The sequence below is a fragment of the Candoia aspera genome, chromosome 3 (assembly GCF_035149785.1).
Source record: "Candoia aspera isolate rCanAsp1 chromosome 3, rCanAsp1.hap2, whole genome shotgun sequence".
Taxonomy (NCBI): Eukaryota; Metazoa; Chordata; class Lepidosauria; order Squamata; family Boidae; genus Candoia; species Candoia aspera.
The window spans coordinates 156,573,379-156,588,867 of record NC_086155.1 but is presented as its reverse complement, the minus strand read 5'-3'; the positions used below and the strand labels follow the sequence as shown (position 1 = coordinate 156,588,867).

Sequence of the window (15,489 nt, the reverse complement as noted above, 5' to 3'; positions counted from 1 at the left end):
TGTGTAATGAAGTAATGTGTTGCAGTTCTGTGCATGTGGGTGTTTCTGCTCTCCCTGTGTTGCATCTGTGTGTCTTTGTGTGTATGTTTATCCTGGAAAGCACAGAATTGGCTGCATATACAGTACAGGACTAAGGGGAAGAGGAAAGAGGGCTTAGAATGAAGCAGTCCCCAACATTTCAAGCCAACTGCCTCTTCCATTGGGATGCACCGGGACACTTTTTTCTATGCAGTTCCTGGCCAGCTCATGTCCATTTTTAAGCCTGATCTTCCTTTTTCTCCCCACACACCAAATGAGAATGTCTTCTGTTCAGATTTCAGAGAGTTACCTTGTTGACAAGCAGACAGATGGGCAAAGGCCCAAGGCCCTTTACACTGTTTCTTTCCAACATTCCACTGAGTTGGAAAGAATAAAAAACCCAAGCTGTTTGGTATCCCCTGCTAAGGGAAGGGGAAAACAAAACCCTTGTTGATTTCACTCCAGCATCCTCTGAGTGCCAAATCATTGCAAGGATCTGCAAAAAGTCAAAACAGTGAAATCAGCAGGGTGCTCTGAATTTGTCCAGCGATACTGCCTGAAAAAAATGGAAAAGAAACCTGTTTTCTTTTTTCTTTCCGGTCGCTGTGAAGGAGGGGCTTTCCTTTTAAGGACCTGTAAGCTGAATGCAGTGTGGTCAGATGAGAGGAGATCGTCCCCCATGGAAAAACAGAAGCCCAAAAGACTTACAGAACTTCAATACCACAAACAAACCAAAAAGTAAGTTTGTGAAATGTTGGATATACCATAATTGAAGCAGACATAAATCAGCTCAGCTGTTGATCACAGAGGAATGTGTGAGAATACAGAGCTATCGAATAGTGCAAAGACCCCATGTGGAAGTACCATATATCCTCATGCTATTCTAGTTTATTTTGCCCTCAGAATACACACACACAGCTGAAAGCTGAGTATCTGCCCCAGCATACCAATGTCTCTTGTTTGCGATTTATACCATTTCTACCTACTAGCCATGATACATGTTACAAATATATCCTGTAACAGAACAGTCATACCACATACTGCACAAATATCTTATTTAACCCTAAAGTTACAATCTAGACCAATGTGTTCCAACCTTGGAAACTTCCAGATACATGGACTTCAACTCCCAGGATTCTCAGCAATAGCTATGTTGGTGAATGTATTCTGGGAATTGAAGTGCATACCTCAAGAAGTTTCTAAATTTAGGAAGACTTCATCTTGTCACAGAAAATCTTGCTAGGTGGACCCCAACCATTTCAGGGGCTTTAGCTATTCTGATGTGTCAGTTTATTTCAACTAAATTACTTTGCAATTCGGCTTATTTTTATGGCCACTGTATACCTGATTAAAAAGTATTATTTAGATTAGGATTGCATGTTACTATAGTTCAGCATTTAGTAAACTCTCAAACCATATAACAGAATTGGACAGATCCTCTACTTAATTGCTATTATTATTTAAAGTAGTGCATTGCCTTCCAGTAGTCTGACATTATTATTGAGATTTTAATATAATTATGCTGTTTCTTTTCTTGAAAAAATCTTTTAAGTTATAAAAGAAGCCATATCTTTCTACCTGTTAGGGCAAAACTAAATTATTTTAAGTGCATACTTAGATGGCACATTCAAATGTTTATCTAGCTGTACAAGCCTATTTAGATGAACACCCAATTTAGGCCTGTGATTTGAGAATCACTGTATATCCATAGATACCTTCTTTGTTGGATGGAATTGAATATATAGAGAATAAAGAATAAAAATAAACAAGAGGGGGCTCTTTGCTTCTACCAACAGAGAGAAAATGTTGTGAAGACATTGGATTACTAACCATTACGAAGTTTATCCAATTAACAAAAAAACTCAAATATTGCTGTTTCAGTTATGAGAAAACCTGGAAAGAAATGTTCAAGGCAAACTGGGAAAGAGGCAGAGGAAAGAAGATTACTGCAAAAATTATAGATTTATTAACGTACTTTGATTGGTAGTAGGTTTACTAAACCTGTGGCACATAGCCTATCTGATTTCAGCAATGGAAGCGCTCAAATTACGCAAATGCATGCTTGTTTATATTTGTCAATGAACCAACCATCTGTACAAAATTGTGCAACTTTTTTCTATCTATAAACTTTTACAAAAATATTTAATTTCTAGAATGGAATAAATTTCTTCAAAAGTGTAGACACTTTATCTGCTGTACAAGCAGTTTACAAATAATTCTGAAGTTTCCTGCCACGGTTAAAAGTATAGCATTCTCTGGAGATGGACTCCTTTTGTACTTTAATCCATACAACTGACTACATCTCACATGTGGTAGCCAAGAGAGCAGACAAGTAGATTGAAGCCATGAATTATTCATACTCGATCAGCAAGACAAAAGGTACATTGAACAACATATCACCATGGGAGGTATTTAAAAAAAAAACACAGCATAAAGGTTAAAGAGAAGATAGGGAAAAGATAACATTGATTATCAAAACTGTATGTCAGCAAATGTGTGTGTATCTCACAAAGCATAAAGTTAACTTTACTATATAAAATGATAAAAGTTCACTATCCTCTGTAATTGGTTCCTGCATTTAATCAACTAAAACCAAACACAGAGCTAAAAGCTATTTACACTGCTTCTTTCAGCAAGAACCCAAATCTCTAATTTTCCAACAGAACACCACATTTCCTTTCCAACAGCTTCATCTACGGTACCATATTATCCATGACTGCCTTTTTCTCTCCCACTCAACTACCAAAACAGTTTTTCCAAAAAATCCACAAATGTACAGTATGTCTCATAATATGTGCATAATCACTGGATATGACAGAAGCTCCTGCTATTTCCTTGTTGTGGATTATTTTCAGATTATGCAATATGATGATGACAGTTTTTTTCACTGCCCTAGGATCTTTCCCCATTTGCACCTAACCAGGCACAGGCACATGTCCTGACAACAGCTTTTTTCTGCCATGTCTCTATGTAGTTGCCTTCATTTTGTGCCCATCATATGAATAGAACAGCCTGAAACTGTCCTCAGCTACACCAGCTGTTCTCCCTCTTATTCTGAGACCATTCAGGACAGAGTATAAAATCTGTTAGAGTTTATTACCCTGAGGAAGTTAGGGACTGGCAGTAACTGGAAAGAGAGGCAATAAAGACAGGATATGGGTCAACAGCTGGGACAGCACATTTCATGCAGAAATAGGTGGACAATGTTTCAACTAAACATAAGCCTACTGTAGCTAATTCAAGCAGACAGAAGTAGTATACTTGGCTATTTAGTTTGAATACTAAATGCTTTATTTAGACATATATTACTGCAATGTGCTTTACATGGAGCTGCCCTTGAAGACTATCTGGGAGCTACAGCTGGTCCAAAGTGCAGAAGTTAAAGGTACACTTTGGTACATTTGTGTTATATCTCTGCTCCATGAGCTGCACTGGCTCCCAGTGTGCTTTCTAAGTGGAATTCAAGGGGCTGGTTGTCATCTATAAAGTTCTCCAAGGAATGGGGCCTGGGGCTCCTTCCTATCTGTCTCACTAGGTCCAACAGGAGGGGCATGGTCCTTCAATTGAAGAACGTCATCTTATAGGGCCCCAGAAATGTACCTTTTCTGTCACAGCACCTGCCCTCTGGAACACCATGCTCCCAAAGAATAGATTGGTCCTGGCTCTACCAGCCTTTCAGAAAGCACTGAAGACCTGGATGTGCTCCAGGGCTTGGGTGTCAGGAGGATCAGTGGGTCATTGAGGCAGGTTTGTTGATTGTTCTGCTTGGGTTTACCCTCACTGGCCATTATAGGTTTTTACCCTTCACCAATTGTTTTAACAAGTTGATAGTTCTGGTCAGCTACTGTTTAGGCCCTAAATTGTTCAATACCTGCAAGATTATTCAGTGACCAGCTTCTTCTTTTTTTAATATATTGACTGATGCATTGAGGGAGGGGAAGGGATTGCTTAAAAAAAAACAAAGCCTCTTTTATTGCCCTCACTTTGTCTTTCCTCAGTGAGTCAGGAAAGCCTCTCTTTGGGGAGTATAGCTAATCTACTCTTTTGTGTTACACCACTGCAATTTACAGAATCAGGCACTAAGACGCTCTGAACACGACTAATATTGTATACATTTTAAAACATAAATCTATCTAATACTATGTCGTGAGACAGAAATCCTGAAAACTGGACGGCAGTTGCAGAACAGAAAACTGAAAAAGAGACCATACTGGGAACAGATCAAGAGACAGAGAGGAAAGCACAAAGCAATGGTAGAATTCCCCTTTAACATTACACTGATAGATGAAGTAAGTACTGCTGGACATATCTTTATCACATTGTAATGAAGCCCTTGAATCTAGCATTTAAAAAAATTACCTAAAAAAGACTATGAAAGAGTAGACAAGGATGTGGACTTATGGATACCTGCCTTTCATTTCTTTATAAATTGTCATTAAAAGCAGATTATAGAGTAACTAATTCTATCAGTGTATCTGTGCTCATTAAGTTTTAACCAAAACATGAAGAGAGATTGCTTCCACTTAAATGATAGCCTTTCTGGCGTGGAGCCTGGATACAAACACAATAGGTTTGTCATGTCCCAATTTGCTTGACATTATTAGGCAAGCACACAGTATAGCAGGAAAAAGCAACTGATGACTGATGTAAGATTGCAAATTCACACATTCAAATTAATGAACTTTGATGTATGATGCCCAGTAGTTTTCTTACTGCTTCAATGGGAAATGGAAAATAACACCTGAATATAATTTAGCCTTCCAAATCTAGTGTCATTCCCAAAATTCAGCTATGCTGTCTGAGAATTCAACACATCCCAGAAGGCAACAAGTTGAAGAAGCCTGAAGTAATCAAACATTCAGACTTTGTATTGGACTAAGTCCTGTGTCTGACTGAATTTACAAAGAACAACACTGAAGACTACATGCATAATACTCCTGCAGTTTCAGTTTTTGCTTACCTGGCCAATACAATCATGGTCATAACTCTCAGTGTTATGCAGGGACACCTGCATGTTAAAACAATGTGTATGCATCCGCATTTCCAAGCAGATAAGATAAATCAAATGTCTTCATCCAATCCCCAGAGATTTAAACCATTTGAAATACGGATTTGTTAAAGGCTCCTGAACACCCCAAGGAGTTTATATTTTGTTGATAACACAGGTCTTCAGTCTGTTAAACAATAAAATAAAGAGTAATACTTCCAACAATGAAAATATAATGCATTCATTAACATAAAAGACAAATTAAAAAAGAGCAGCATAGCACTATAATTTTGAAAAGCAATTAATGTGTTTCACATATCAGAAAAATGCTTTCAGAACAAATGTTTTCTTGTTGATGTAAGTAGTTTAGACCTCAGCAACAGCTTAATCCATTTAATGGCTGCTAAAAGTAAAGCCTCAGAGTAAGGTTGGAGTATAAATGACAAAGGTCTTTCTCTGAATATCCCTGAGCATGTAACTACTCTGCCTTTCCTCTCTCACCTTCCATTTTTTTGCATTTCTGAATATTGTTCAATATTTACAGTATACACTATGCTATATCACTACAGGCTAAGAAAGATTAGCTTGGCCATTAATGAAATATTCTTTGTCCTTAAAGAATATGTATTTCTGTAGGTTACAGCAGTCCTTTCTAGTTTTGGCCTCACATATTTATCAAATGAAAGTTAATCAGAACAAATAAACTACCACCAACTAATTCTAATTACAGGCTCTCACCAGTAACATACCCAACATTCTACCTTCTTGACCATGGCATCTATGTCAAAGAAAACATGCTTTATGCCTTGCAGAGTTTGGGAAAACACCTTACATTCAAAACAGAATCTCACCCCTCAATCTTCCCCATCAATCATACTCGGAGCATGAAGACTGATTTGACTGATTAATTATGTGCCATCAAGTCAGTGTCAACTCTTAGCAATCACACAGACAGATTTCATCCATGATGATCTGTCCCTATCCTAGTCATTCAGTCTTTGAACAGTGCACCCATCACTACTGCAACTAAATCCATCTGCTTTGCTGCTGGTTGTCCTCTTCTTCTCTTTCCCCACACCCTTCCCAGCATTAGAGCCTTCTCTAGAGAGCTAGATCTTCGTATAATATATCCAAAGTACAATAATTTGAGCCTGGTCATTTGTACATTGTGAGAACTCTGGGTTAATTTTTTCAATGATCTATTTGTTTGTCTTCTTGTCTGTCCATGGCATTCTCAGGAGTTTTCTCCAACACCAAATTTCAAAAGCATCAATATTCTTTCTATCCTGCTTCTTCAAGTCCAGGGAGCATTAAGGCATTTCCCAATTACAAGTCTAAGAAGAAAACACTATCTGAACAAAGTCTCTGTCTATCTGTAAAAGGCACGCAATTCAAACACCACGCCACACAATTTACTCTCAGATTTGCCCAAGTAATAAATAAACACAGATCTATATGTATGACAGCTCTGAACTCTGAAGTGCTAGTTTTAAAAAGAAATATAGACTGAATAAGAATCTGATATTATGTCAGAGCTTTCAGCAAATTTGGAAAGAAAATTTCAGGATTGTGGAATAAACAAATACCCCATTTACTTGCTGGATATTTCTGCAATTTTCTTAAATTAAGGGGTTAGAAGGAGTTTATTTAATATACACTCCCCCTTCCCACCCAAGAATGGCACTAAAGGAAGTTCGTGATCTTTCCTTATGGTGAACTAAGTTGTATAATTAAGAAGGGACATTGCTTTGAATGAGAATTACATCCAGCAGATTTTTAGGACACAGTTCTGAAAGTAGCCAAGAATTTAAAAGATATTCAAAATACTCTAAAATGTATTTGTCTTTAATGCTAATTTGCAAGCAAAATATCTTGCTCAAGATTATCTCATTATTTGTGGCTAGGACACTTAGTTAAGTTCAAGATACTCCAGAAAATATTAATTTATTTTCTACTTCTCTTTCTTTCCCTAATATTAATTAATCTATTGAAGATAGAAGAAATAATGACTGATTTCTACATCAATTGTTGCATCTTACTTAACAGCTTTTATTATCACAAAACAGTACAGTACACAAAATAAGTCACTTAAAATGCAAGAACTTAGAAAGACTTTAGAGTCAGATCTTATCTTTATCTTTAGAGCCAAATCTTCACGGTCTTATGCAACACTAATTACTTTGTGCCAGAATTATGCTGATGCCAATAGCCCGCTTCACATTTCTTATTTCATTTTTCAGAGTTCATTATAATAGCATAGTTTTTTATTTCAACATTAGTTCAAAACATACTAAAATTAATGCATAGATTCATACATAGACACACACAAAGACATATGTTAAAATATTTATACTTGCTGCAGAGTATATAGGCACTGAAATACAACATTTATCCAAGTTCCACATTAAATAGTAAAAAACAAATATGCAAAATATATTATGCCTAGATTGCTACAAAGTCTGGTACCACCCAAAGAAACAACAGTGAAAACAGGAAAGTTCTGAAGATGTGCTTATACTTGCTGGGTTTTGTAATTTTTTTGAGATGCTAGTTTTAACAAAACAGGAATTATAGTTAAAACCAGCAGCCCCCCCTTGTTTTTTTAGTTTAAAAATCTAAATCTTCAGAAATTTTCTGAAAGCCTGAAAAGAAAAAGCACTGCAAACTCCTAATAATAGAATTCAACTTATTTGTTTACACATGTATGCCACATCATCTTTATTATTTATTTATTTATTATTCAAATTTAATTACCTTAATCAGTATTTGATTTTTAAAAATTAACATGAATTAATTATTATCTTAATTAATGTGTGATTATCTTCACACTGCACTAGCATAAAAACAGCATGCCATTTTTTCCCTTAAAATGTCATCAATATTCATAATTTGCCATAGTGACGCATGATACAAGCCAAACAGGATGGATATTTGGCTCACAGTCCAATTAAAGTTTATCCGTTTTAAATCCCTTTGGGACTTCATCTCAAGGAATGAAATCAGGCTTTTTTTTCTCCTTATATAAAAACCATAAAATGTATGTAACTTTGGTGATTGTATACCAACTACCATTCTCATTAGCAATTTCTGGTTTCTACTTTTACAAAGTCCTATATGCAGCCAGCCAAACTACAATTCAGTAGGGTTTGTTTCCTATGCAGATCCTACTGAAATTAATTAATGAAGACACCTGCCATTTTATTTTATATTGGAAGCAAGAAGCTAAGTCAGCTAGTATTTCTTCAACACAAACTGGATGCCAAAATGGCATATTATTATGTATTTTATGTACTGAATAAGAGTGTGCCAAACATATCTGGAGAAGACCCAGTTGGAGAAAGGCTGATCTAAGCAGATCATTCTGAGGCTCAAAATGTATGCTGACTACATCCAAACATTGTGTCTTTGCTTCTAAAATGTTCTTTATAGTTGTACCATAAAATGATACAACTAATTAGTATGCATTCATGTTCAGGTAATACATAAATTAAGCAAAAGGGTAACCAATCTAATGATTTATGTTGCTCTTGTTGGATTGTTTAAAATACCATTTTAAATCAGTTCATCTTGGATCAAACAGACAGGATAAGCAAAATGTTTAGAACACTGATTTAAACTTGATATGCAAATTTGGCACTGATATGGCACTGGCTTGTATCCCTAGATTTTTTTGTCTTGTGTTATGTTGTTTTTTGTCATGATATTCATAATCTCAGTCCATGATCCACATTTGGAAAAAAGAAACTTTAGCTAAGTTTATTTTTTGAGCCAAACTATCATGGAGACACTACAGAGAAGCTACAAAAGTTACCACAAAATTGTAATTTTAAGGTGATGAAAAGAAACAGCATCAAATGTGTAGAGAACATTAACTAAATGAATTAACATTTCATTTTTACCTGAAACACCCTCTCAACAGAGGTGTTCCACAGAAGAGTGTCACAAAGCCAAGATAGTGCTGAGACCACTCAATCAAAGCCCTGCCCCCATGAGTCATATAAAAAGAGGTGGGGCTTTAATTATGTGATCAAAGCCACCATCTTGACTTTTTTAATGCTCCTTGTGGATGCCCCTGGACCTCAGCATGCCACTCAGCATGCAAAAAGTTTTACAACCCTTCAGTAGAACAACTCATACAAAATTTTACCAAGAATTATGGCACATACCAAAAGAAGACATCATCCTGGAAAAAAAAAAACACTGAAATAATTCAAATAGCAATATGTTCATCTCCTATGGCAACAGAGGTTATTTTTACTAATGTGTTTCCTTTCTTCAAAGTACCTTGAATTGAGGCAGGAAACTTAACATTCCCTTCAAAATTTAGTGTCCTTCTAATTAACATTGTTCACTGCAAACAGAGCTTATTCAAAAGATCCAGATTGCCAAGTGGAAATTTGTACTAGTAATGGACAAGTGATGAGTCAGTTTGGACAACAGATGTCAAGCCAATCCAGCACATGAAGCAAAGCATGCTCATTTTGATTTCCACCATCCTCACAGGTTAGCAGCACAGAGCTCTCAATTCCATAACAATCTTAATTTGTTTTAGTCAATTCAGGGTCTGCAGAATTCCCGAGAAATGCTGGTTTCATTATAGCTCTTTTTGCTTCTCTCAAAAATTTTCAAACAAGCCAGATTCTTCAATCTATCTTAAATCTATAGTGACTACAATATAGAATGTGCCTAACTAACAAAATTCTGTTCAAGTTTTACTTAGACCTATGATCCATTAATCAGCTACAACTGCTATCTTATTCTTTCTGTGAAAAAGCAACCTGACAAAGCTCAAAATGCATAGTCCTAAGAGAAAACAGGATATTGTCCCATTATCTTGTTATCTGTTTGCTGTCTTGAAAGCATGTGTTCTTTCACAGACAATGTCAGTAGCTATAATAGAAATTTGCATCTATTCGTTAGCCAATAATGCTAAATTGAATTAATAAATCAATAACCATTATCACAGTATACATTCAGGGCTGAACTTTAAATCTTAGTTCCTAATCTGACATTTGTAACAGGTCAGAATGTGGTTTGTTTATTTGTGCCTTCGAGTCAGGGTTTGTTCCTGGCAACTCCTTGGACTAGTCCCTGCAGTTTTCTTGGCAAGATTTGGTTTTGCCATTGCCTTCTTCCTAGGGCTGAGAGAAAATGAATGGCCCAAGGCCACCCAGCTGGCTTTGTGCCTAAGGTGGGACTAGAACTCACAGTCTTCACTTTCTAGCCTGATGCCTTAACCACTACACCAGACTGGCTGTTAGATCAGAAGATACATGCTTGTAAAATGTTCTTCAGAATGAAAATGCATTTATAGGAAGAAAATGTCAGCAATGATTAAGTCTACAAGCAATATTTTAGAAACTCAATTCCAAATCAGATGGAGCAATTTAAGTATTTTTATAGTGTAACAAGCCTTAATATATGTCAGTCTCTGTGATGACAATTGGATTAAATTATTATCATCCCAGATACTGTTGGTCTGATCTAGGATGTAGACTGGACTGCCATGTATTTGAAGTTCATCTCTACAAACTAAACATCATTTACAACCTGATGCATAAATACAACTTGAGGTTCTGGATGCATCTGTCATTGTGCAGAATAGCCAGCTGCCTCTGATTATCATGTGAAAAAGCCACCAATCTCTTTCTCATTAATGTAAAAGCCAAATGTGCAATATCATGTCAAAGTTGTACATGTTAAGAAAAAGCAACTGTAATCAACAGGATTCTTGTGAGAACAGATTTAGAGACTCCCAGGAAGCTTCTGATAAGAAATCTTCACAATGAAAGTCTGGACCAACAATCTGAACATACTTATCACTGTGCAGAACTCCAGGAATACATTTGCATTTACACATACAACCTTCTGTTTATCCCTCCTGATCTATTCAAAAAGGCTGCTTAAACTGAACACTTAATCTGAGCAGACAAGTAGAAGTAAATCAACCTCCAAGTAAATCAACTCTTGAAATATCCTGCAGGCATGGTAGAAAATAATAACATACTCACCTGGAAAGAATTATTATTTCCCTTCTCCTCACCCCCCACCCCCACCCCACCATGTGTAACTGCAAGGCTAAGTTAAGAACTAGATACATAGTTATGAGGGTACAAATAAGTTAAACAAAGGGAAAACACTTCCTCAACTGCCCAAAGATTATTCAGATGGGGCTGCATTTCATACTTGCAAGGCGCTGGGGAAACAAAATCTTTTGTCATTTGCAAAGTTCAAAGATATCAGAAATTGTACTGATTTATTTGCAAGGAAAACATAATTCAGTTTTTTAAAAACTATGGGGGAAAATGGCAAAATACCAAGGAAGGGGTCCCTTTGAGGCTCTTCACATGTTACAGATCTTTTATTGTAAAGGAAAGCACATGGGAGGGAAACTGTTTTTTTCAAGGTGAATGAATTCTTTGGGAATATTTCAGCCACACCATTTCCCATATAATACGTAAAACAACAATTATAATTAAGTCCAATCCTATGAGTGGGAAGCTCTGAACAGGTTCCAATTCTTATGACTTACGAGAAAACCTGAGATACGTTGATTTAGATGTACTTGTGGAGCATAAAAGCACTGAAACCTGGGCATCAGCCTTGACAATCTCATCCAGCTGCTTAAAACACTGAAAGCCCTTAATATATGGGATGAGTTCCATAAGCGAACAGAATAATTAGGAAGATGTTTGTAATGAAATCCAGAATATCAAGGTTTGCAATCTCTTAAATCTGAAGCAGAAGGGGCTGTAGGCATAGTTTAAGGAAGATGCTCCACTTTAGGGATATATTGAGTAAAATCATTCTTGAGCACACTTTTGACTCAAATCAAATGATTCTTCATGCTTGAACCATGAAGTTGTTGCATTGCCCAAACAGAGTCCCTTCCATTTACTTGTTTATTTATCAAATTTATCTGCCGCCCATCTCGTATATGATGACTCTGGCCGGCAAATTTAAGAAAGGAAAAATATTTTATATTATAATTGTGTTGCACAGGCAATTACTTCTGTGCCAGACAAACTCCAGATCTTGAGTTCTCTGGAGAACGGACTATATGCTAGTTAATTTGCTCACTACACAGAAGGCTGGGAGACAAAGATCCTGCATTCATCTAGTGTTCAACTGCTTAATGGCTACTGTGCCTGGGTAATAATGAAGGCAGATAAGAACAAAGTTGCTCTCTTTAACTGGTGTTTCACATGCTATACTATGATTTGTTTAATCATAGTTTGTTCAACAATCTATAGTAATACAGTTCATGTATAATTGCTACTTGTGGTTCCCAAATCTTAATACCTGGCTTCATGGAACAGGCAAAGCTGAAATCATCAAGCAACATTGTGGCTTAGTGTGATGCAAGAACTCAGCTGTTGACCAAACTTTACTAGGAAAGCAGATGATTGCCTTTCGAGTTATTTAGTCATCTTTGCACTAAAGATGCTATCACTGTTTTGAAGAGGAGGAACCAAGTGATTTTCAGTACAGTCCACACTGGCCTGGCCTGTTTTAAGATTCTCCAATAATGGAAAGTAGATGAAATGTGGTTCCACTTCCGAGATCTAACCTTGCCTAGAGCAAGCAGATTACTGTACTAATCTTATCCTCTCAGGAAGCTTGACCTCCAGTCTGTGCACTGTGTAGAATGAGCCCATAAAAAGATTTTGAGGGCACTGAAATGAGAAGACCAGAATGATTTATCTTGATAGGAAAATTTAGATCATCCACTGGAAAAATATCATTATGAAATTCAGTGGTAGTACCACAGTAGTTACAAAGGTGATCTTGGGAGGGAGGTGAGTAGGGAAAAAGTATTTGTGCGTATTTCACAAGAAATACATTTCCTCAGCTCGCAGATGACAACTTTCATAGAGTTGAGGCATTGTGCAGATTTGCCAGCTGACAGAGTTCCTTTGTTGCCTCCTAATCATAGGGCCCATGTACCTAGGACACTAGTATTTTGTTGGCAGAGAAATGTGTATTGAAACCTTTCTGAAAAGGGTTCAGATACTCTGTTTTGTTTCAGAGTAATTTAGTACTGCCTCCCAATCATGTGGGCAATGTATCTAAAACACCAGCACTTCAAAACAGAACAGAGAACCTAAACTGGATTTATAATTACAAGTTCCAGGTTTGTGGAATGTACCCACGCAGCTTTTAAGCCAAGCCACTACTAAGCCTACAAATATCTTGAGATATAAACTATAAATAAAAACCAAACATAAGCAACTGATCTCAACATGATTTCTAATAAACAGAAGCATTCCATATGTAAAGCTGTAGCTAAATATTCAGACCTAAAGAGGTGGCATTTCAATTTAACTTAACAATTTATCCAATCAACTAGATGAAATAAACACTTCCAGTTATTTTATAAATTAATCTAATAGCTGGATCCAATAGACTGAGCCCTTTGCACACAGCGTTTAGTTCTGCATGCACTATAATCCTAAAAGTATTTACTGCAAGGAAATCCACAAAATTGAATGGTATTACTGCATATCAGGTGTGCTGCAGCCTAAAGATCTAAAACAATCCATTCATTCCATTTCCTGTTTCTCTAACTACAGACACAAATTACTGTCATCCACAACTAATGACCTAATTAGCTAAAATAATTGCCATTATACAAATAATGGAGCTAAAAACACATTTATTTCTCTAACATGTGTCTAGTTTTTTTAAAGCAGACTAAATTTTGTTTTCAATTAATGTAAAACTATTAAATATGTACTCCATGTAAGAACATGTTTTCAGCTGCAATCATTCAACAATTATGTTCTATTGGAATCAATGGGAGATATAGTCCTATAAATGTATTTACAGGCTTCTTCCACACCTGCTTCATTAGCAGCTGAATAGATATACTTTAGACTGCAACATAATAGTAAACAAATAATGTGCAATCTTCATGCAGATTTAGGTTGTAATCCTCTATCTACTCATCTGTGCTAACCTTCAGTTAATGGACTTACTTCTGAAATAAATACGAACGTGACTGTACTGTCAATTTCTTTGATCATGGATACAGTGCCAACAACTGCAATCTAAGACTATAATCCGTACCTACCTACCAGAGAGTATATGCTATTTAACTTAAATGTTTTACCTCTCAGCAGAGGAACATAAAATTGCACTCATGTGAATTTTGAATGTGAATTAGTTTCTATCTAATTCCATGTACATCAGATAAGGCAAGATCATTTAGAAAGTTTAAGCAAAATAAAAACTAAGGCTATCTATTAGGCTACTCCTTCAGCACATATGCCGACACTCTCGGGTGGAAAATATACCCCATTCTTCAGTAGAAAGCAAAAACTGTCCTAATTTAAAGGAAACCAATTCCAAATTACACGATGTATTTTAATTACCAATGAAATTCAAGACCTATTTCTAGAAAGAAAGTCCAGTGACATTATTCACACCACACCAAGTCAAACTTCACCTACCAGCGACTAGACAGATGGGAAGGAGCAATCTGAAGATTAGTCCACACACCACTTCTGTGGCCATCGCTAGGAGATCGGACCAAGAGGAGTTTTGGAGAAACAAAGGACAGCCGTCCGCTTGCAATGTCAACAGGCACCAGCAATTTAGGTCCACTCTCCTTCAGAGCTGGAGCAAGGAAGAGAGTCCCGCGGGCTTCTGCTTAGAGATCCCTCAGTAAAGAAGGTCAAACCCCCCAACAATTGCCGAAGTCAAGAGCAACCGAAGTTTTAATCAAGGCGCTTAGTTTCTGCTGCAAAGAGAGTTTTTCTTTTTTTTAAAATAATTTTTTTTTCACTTGACAACCATTTCGCCCTTCCCGGCATGGGGGCGGGGTGCGGAGAGCTGCCTTTCGCTACTCGATCTGTCTGAATGGGCGCATGGTGCCTGGCTGCGTCGACCCTGGATGGATCCTGAGAGTCAACGACCAAGATTCCCGGCCATAACAACAGCCACCTAGTCGGGGAACAGAACTAGGGGCGCACAGCGCGCTCTAGGCGAGGAGTCACCAAGTATTCCCAAGAATTAGGCAGGAGGCATCGCGGGACCGTCCAAAGCTGCCAAGTAGCCAGCGCACCCTTTGCCACAGGGGCCAGAAGAGCGCCGCGCGCGCTCGCCTTCCTCGCGGCAAAGCTCCCGCCCAGCGTCTTTGCTACATTTCTCCACCTCAATGAAATTTAGCGTGGCCCCGCCTCGCTCGAGTGGGCGGGCCGGACGGGCTGTCTGGCATATCCTGGCCAATAGCAAGATAAGGACGAGAAAGTCTGGGGTTTCTCTTGCGTCGGAGTTAGAGACAACGGGAGTTCACCTCTGTCTGAGCCAGTTTCTTCCCCGTGCCGAGGGACTTACCCAAGGTTCGAGCTAGGACCAAAGGGAGGCGATACCCTGGCGGGAACTAGCCGCAGGTCAAGTGCTGCTGTTAGATTACCGAAGTCCCCTGTCAACCCTTGAGCCGGCTACATTCTCCATCGGCCTCATCTCCCATCTCAGTACGG

The 15,489-nt window shown here is 37.6% G+C and overlaps 1 protein-coding gene across 1 annotated transcript in view; it reads right to left on the bottom strand.

The window, feature by feature from the left end:
• Nucleotides 1-14,949, bottom strand: part of PIEZO2 (piezo type mechanosensitive ion channel component 2) — a 224,439-nt gene extending 209,490 nt beyond the window's left edge. The window contains exon 1 of the mRNA XM_063299098.1: nt 14,458-14,949. Within this exon, the coding sequence (XP_063155168.1) occupies nt 14,458-14,521 (64 nt within the window). The 5' untranslated portion in view covers nt 14,522-14,949. The remainder of the gene's footprint in view (nt 1-14,457) is intronic.
• Nucleotides 14,950-15,489: the final 540 nt, after the last annotated feature.